The sequence below is a fragment of the Otolemur garnettii genome, unplaced genomic scaffold (assembly GCF_000181295.1).
Source record: "Otolemur garnettii isolate 467f Iridium unplaced genomic scaffold, OtoGar3 scaffold00003, whole genome shotgun sequence".
Taxonomy (NCBI): Eukaryota; Metazoa; Chordata; class Mammalia; order Primates; family Galagidae; genus Otolemur; species Otolemur garnettii.
Window position 1 is genome coordinate 16,165,702 of NW_003852398.1, and position 6,176 is coordinate 16,171,877.

At 42.7% G+C, this 6,176-nt stretch overlaps 1 protein-coding gene across 2 annotated transcripts in view; it reads right to left on the reverse strand.

Moving 5' to 3' along the window:
- The window catches only part of PTTG1 (pituitary tumor-transforming 1), a 7,936-nt gene extending 4,324 nt beyond the window's left edge, over positions 1–3,612 (reverse strand). Inside the window, exons 1-4 of one of the 2 annotated variants that reach the window (XM_023515319.1) lie at positions 3,552–3,612; positions 3,135–3,236; positions 2,647–2,828; positions 538–631 (exon numbers count right to left, since the gene is read on the reverse strand). In XM_023515319.1, coding sequence (XP_023371087.1) covers positions 538–631; positions 2,647–2,828; positions 3,135–3,225 — 367 coding nt within the window. In that variant the 5' untranslated portion in view covers positions 3,226–3,236; positions 3,552–3,612. Of the gene's footprint in view, positions 1–537; positions 632–2,646; positions 2,832–3,134; positions 3,237–3,551 lie in introns of both variants that reach the window. The other variant, XM_003781983.3, reaches the window with a different exon arrangement.
- Between the last annotated feature and the right edge of the window lie 2,564 nt (positions 3,613–6,176).

The following is a 6,176-nucleotide window of genomic DNA, read 5'->3' on the forward strand; positions in this document are numbered from 1 at the left end:
AGCTCACAGCAACCTCAACTCTTGGGCTTGAGCTACCCTCCTGCCTCAGCCTCCCAAGTAGCTACAGGCATGTGGCACTATGCCAGGCTAGTTTTTCTATTTTTAGTAGAAATGGGTCTCACTCTAGCTCAGGCTGGTCTTGAACTCCTGAGCTCAAGCAATTGACCCACCTGGGCCTCCCAGGTGCAAGGATTACAGGAGTGAGCCATCGTGCCCAGCACCACTTTCTTTTTGAAAAGCTTCCTAGACTGTCCATGCCAACACTTGTTTAATATTTGTGAGCACATCTTACCTACTGTAGGTGCTAAGATTTTTAGAACAGGAACAATGTCCTCTACATCTTTGCTCCTATGTTCCCCTCCTGACCTAAGACACATTGCAAATAATCCCCAAAAGTATATTTGTTCAAAGCAACCCAGACTCAGACAGTCTCATAGTTTTAGGTCATAGATCAAGTTCACATCAAGGTACAGCTGAGTTGAATTATAAAAGAAATTAGAGGTCAAAAGCATTTTTTGCAATGCCAAAAGATACTACCTAGAGGATTGTAAGGAAAGAATTTTTCTATTTCTGGATAGGTGTCATCTGCAGCAGGAACAGAGTTTTTTGCTTCAGCAGTCTTCTCAGTCACCTACAACAACCCAAGAAAATAAGGATTACTGAAAGCCTCAAAACTGATTAGTAAAAAGACGCTAAGGCCTCTTCAAAGCATACAATTGTTGAGCAGTGCCTGTGGCTCAGTGAGTAGGGCCCTGGCCCCAAATACCAAGGGTGGCGAGTTCAAACCCAGCCCGGCCAAACTGCAACCAAAAACTAGCCAGGCATTGTGGCAGATGCCTATAGTCCCAGCTACTCAGGAGGCTGAGGCAAGAGAATCACATAAGTCCAGGAGTTTGAGGTTGCTGTGAGCTGTGACACCACAGCACTCTACTAAGGGCAATAAAGTGAGACTGTCTCAACAACAACAACAAAAAAAAACACACACATCCGATTATTTCCCCACATTTTAAAATTTGTAAATTTCAGTCTGCCTTCTAAGCAGCCACATTAGTTCTCAGGATTATACCTAAATATAACTGAAATGATATAAAAGAAATACAATGCTAGTAGCATAGCTCAAAGTCTGAAATTTAAGTATTAGCACCTGTCGGCATAAATTACCAAGGAGGCAGAGTTAATTCAGAGCTAATAAACTCAATTATTCGATCTAACAGAAGACAAAATGGGCATGAGTCACCCAGCATAGCAGCTAATCTTCAGAGCTTTGAATTTTTGCTTATAGAAGTATGATTTGTCCAGTGTTACTTTATTTGCTTGGTTAATATTAAAAACAACTTTCTGTTTCTCAAATACACTAAGTAAGAAACAGCAAGACAGTCAAGGACTTTAGAACACCATGAATAATTCCCTAGTCTGGAGTTGGCAGATGGACCATCCACTATGGAAGTAGGCCAAAATGGAAGTCTGCATGTTCTTGATTTATATTACCTCACATGTGCATACCCAGAGGAAATTCTACAGCAGGGTTTCCCGCATTTGTGTGAATAGTCCCATTTTTGCCATATCTTTGCAATGCCTGTATTTAACATATTTAAGTCAATTTACTTTTTAAAAAAGATATCCTTCTTGAGGTTGCAGTGAGTTATGATCATCAAACTGCACTTCAGCCTGGGGAACAGTAAGACCTTGCCCTTTTTTAATTGCAAAATATGAAGGAGGTACATGTGTTTTTGTTACATAGATAGCTTTCACTATAACCGTGCCCATTACAATGTACATTGTACCTGTTAGGGCCCCCCTTCTTAATTTCCAACTATTTTTACTTCTTTCTGTGCCCATGTGCCCATCAATAAGTTCCTAATTAGGGAGTTTGTTTGGTGATTGTTTTTTTCATCCTTGAGATACTTAGGATAATGGTCTCCAGTACCATCTAAATTGTTGCAAAAGACATTAACTTGTTTCTTTTTATGGCTGAGTAGTACTCCAGTGGTATACATATACCACATTTTATTAATCCACTCAAGAACTGATGAACACTTGGGTTGATTCCACATCTTTGCAATTGTGAATTATGCTATAATAAACATTCAAGTGCAGATAAGACCCTCTCTTTACCAAAAAAAAAAAAGTATCCTTCCTTGTCCTATAATGTCCTAGATAATTAACTAGTTTTCCAATACACATTAAACAAAACTATTATTCAAATAAAAGTGTTAACATCCACATGCTAAAGTCATCTTTCACAGCAAAATCTTATTCTGGAATACACAGACCTGTAGTTTGTGACCCACACTCAAAAATGAACATGCTAGTAAACTGTCACCTAACAAGCTGGTGATTGTTAAGAGGCAAGGAGAATGGCAGCACCTGAGTTATATCAGCAATGCAACCTCTCAGTACTTTATGTACCCTGATACCAATTTGCTTCAAGACACTAGTTACGGACAGATGAGGCAAAAGAATACATTAGCTGGATTTGAGACTTGCCATGGAGAAGTCCACAAGGATATGTTTCTCCTATTAATCTGTTTGCTAGTCTGTATTTTCCTTCTACTCTGAGGGAAGAAAGGCAGGTAGTATGCCAATCGTCATTTCAAGAACCAAATGTGCTCAAGTATTTAAACAGTTTTTATAGCCAACACTCACCTTTTTTGCAGGGAAGTTTAGCGGTTTTTGTTTGAGGGGTCCATTAGTCTTTACTGACTTTTCTGTAGCTCTGTTGACAGTTCCCAAAGCCTTTCTGGCAGCTTTAGGTAAGGCTGGTGGAGCATCAAACGTTTTGCCAACATGTGGTGTTGAAACCTGAGCTCTCGCATCTAAAGATTTGACTGCTGAAGAAAAAGTCTTATCATAAGAACATCTGGGCCAAAAGTACTTGAGCAACTTGAATGCTGAGTATATAAACTTTGCCGAATTCTGACCCCCCCCAACCCACCTCCGTTTTTGGCAGTGGCAGGGCTACGATATGCCCAACAGCACTGAGGTTCAGTATTCTCCAGAACACACTCATGAAAATCCTGAACGTGAAAAGGGACTGATAACAAACTGACTCCAATTGCCCACAAAGTACACTAAATGCGTCACACAGCTCCAGGCCATATCCACAATACCAGACTGCAGCCTTGTATACTTACAATGTCTAGACTTCAACTTCAGCCCATCTTTAGGAGCCACACGAGTGGCTGGCTCTCCATTTTCCTTATCGACAAAAATCAGAGTAGCCATTCTGGATTATCCTAAGGGTGAGAAACACGTTAGATACCAGGGATTAGGGAAGGCGAGAGAAGCTAAGGCATAACAACAGGTCAAGCTTCCTGTCCTGGGTAGAACCACACAAAAACAAGAGCTCAGAGAGCGACCCGTGCTTGAGCCAATAAAGCACTTAAACAGCCTGAGTCAAAGGCTCCCAGGTCCTGAGGGGCAGGATGTTTAGAGCTGGCACCTATCAGGAGAAAATCGCCGTGGATACAGCTCGCAGTCCGAGGCCAAGGCTCAACCGGGCTCGGAGCCATCAAAACCCCAGAAACGCTCCCCAGCCCTAGCTTCCAGACCTGCCCCAGCCGGCCTTCCTCCTCGCCGGACCCGGTTCGTCCAACCACTTGCAACGCTCCGATTCTCCCAAGCCGTACCAACAGCCAAACTCACTTAAGAGCACAGCGGGTGAACACCGCGCACTCCGGTTTAAACCACAACTCGCGACCCAATTGGTTCGTCAGTTCTGGAGGCGGAGTTGAAGGCGGGGTCTCCAAGAAGAGCCAATGGGAGGAACCTAAACTGCCAGAGTTCCGCCCAGAAAGCGCTATCTCGCCGTTTGCGGCGTGTTTCCGGGGAAGGAAAAACCTAGGGTTTTGTAATATTAAAAAAACCTGAGAGGCTTTATTTCTACTTATTATTGTGCTGCATGGACTGAAACACCGACCCAATAACGCTGTTTTATTGCTTTAAGATACTGAATATTGGTGGAAGCACCAATATTGGGTCTTGGCCCTAGACTCGGAAATACTAACAGAGCTGAACTTAAAATAAGAGGAAATATAAATATGATAGATCAAACAGCAGGGTTTGAGTCATTCTGGAATGTTGTGATTAAGAATGGACCGACTGGCTCGGCGCCTGTGGCTCAAGCGGCAAAGGCGCCAGCCACATACACCTAAGGTGGCGGTTCGAATCCCCAGCCTGGGCCCGCCGGACAACAATGATGGCTGCAACCAAAATGGCCAGGCATTGTGGCGGGCGCCTGTAGTCCCAGCTACTTGGGAGGCTGAGGCAGGAGACTCGCTTGAGCCCAGGAGTTGAAGGTTGCTGTGAGCGTGGTGCCACGGCACTCTACCCAGGGGGATAGCTTGAGGCTCCGTCTCAAAAAAAAAGAAAAAAAGAATGGACCGACTGGCGGGTGCTGTGGCTCCTGCCTGTAATCCCGGCTCTCCCGGGACCCAGGTTTGACGATTGCTTGAGCTCAGAGGAGCGAAACTGTCTCCACTAAAAATTAGCCAGGCTTTGTGGGAGGCACCTGTACTAGCTACTTGGGAGGCTGAGGTAGGAGGACAGCTTGAACCCAGGATTTTGAGGTTACTAAGAGCTACATGCCAAGAAACTCAGCCTGGGCGACAGAATGAGACACTGTCTCAAAAAAAAAAGAAAGAAAGAAAGAAATATTGATTATTTCCTAATTACATAACTCTCCTTAACACTTCAGAGTAGGATGCTGTTTTTATTGCAGCATCATAAGTCTGTCATGGGAACAAAGTGATGATCCTAATGAATACATAATAAAGTCTCCCCTTAAAATTCTATCATTTAATAGGGGTATTTTTTTTTTTCAATATAGTGTCAAGTCCTATCGCCCAGTTTATCTGCAGTTTAAAATGGATTTCAGGCTCAGTGCCTGTAGCTCAAGTAGCTAAGGCGCCAGCCACATACACCTAAGTTGGCGGGTTGCAATCCTGCCCGGACCCGCCCAACAACAATGATGGCTGCAACCAAAAAATAGCCTGGCGTTATGGCCGGCGCCTGTGGTCCCAGCTACTTGGGAGGCAGAGACAGGAGACTCGCTTGAACCCAGGAGTTGGAGGTTGCTGTGAGCTGTGATGCCACAGCACTCTACCCAGGGGGAAAGCTTGAGGCTCTGTGTCAAAAAATAAATAAATAAATAAATAAATAAATATAAAATGTATTTCAGGACTTGTAGGAATTAGAAGTTTGAATGACATAATCAGCCTTGATCTTTTCAATTCCTTTATCTTGTATTTGTTCAATATATACCTTTACTGTTCCTTGCCTTTTCCTCCTTACTTTATCCCCACCCTTTATTTTCTGCATTCATCTTCTGAATTTTGTATCTCCATATTGTCAGGATGCAAAAGTGTTAATTTTTAAGATTAAATCTGTACAACCGCTACAGCTTCCTAGTGGGAATCCTCTCTTTCTCTCAAGGTTTGGGGATCCAAGGTTTGTCTCCTTAGGATGTCTTCTTTTTTTCCACCAACCGAATGATTGTTTCTCCTAAGATTATGCAGCAGCTATAAATCATACTATCCTCTCTTTGAATGACCACAATTTTCTACTAATTATGCCCCCAGATAAGCTTAGCTATTCCTAACTATCACGGAGGGATACCCAGTTGCTAAACTACTCACAGTCATAATAGCACCTAGTCCCTAGTTAATACCTTACTCCTAACTGCTGTACAGACAGCAATTCATCTGCAACCAATTCCTGTTTCCCTAGACCATCGCAGAAACCTCCAGAGGAAAGCCAAATCTTAGATAAGAGTCATCCCTCTTGTCCAGCACATTCTATAATTCCTCCGGAAAATGTACTTTCTGGTATTTATGTCTTGTGGTTATGGCTAATTAGGCCTCAACAATCCCAAGCAAGGTCGGGAATTTTTTTAAGTGGAAAAAAACAAAGGGTAAGTGATTCAGAGACTCTATACACTTTCACACTAATCTCTGACACTATTCCTTCATCTACTACCCTATAAAATCAAAATTAGTATTTATATTCCTAAACTTCAGGCACTGTAAATTTTTATTTTTAATTTATTTAATTAATCCATTTATTTTTGAGACAGAGTCTCACTCTGACAATCTGGGTACCGTGCTGTAGCGTCATAGCATACAGCAACTTCAAACTGTTGGCCTCAAGCCGTCCTTCTTGCCTTAGCCTCCCAAGTA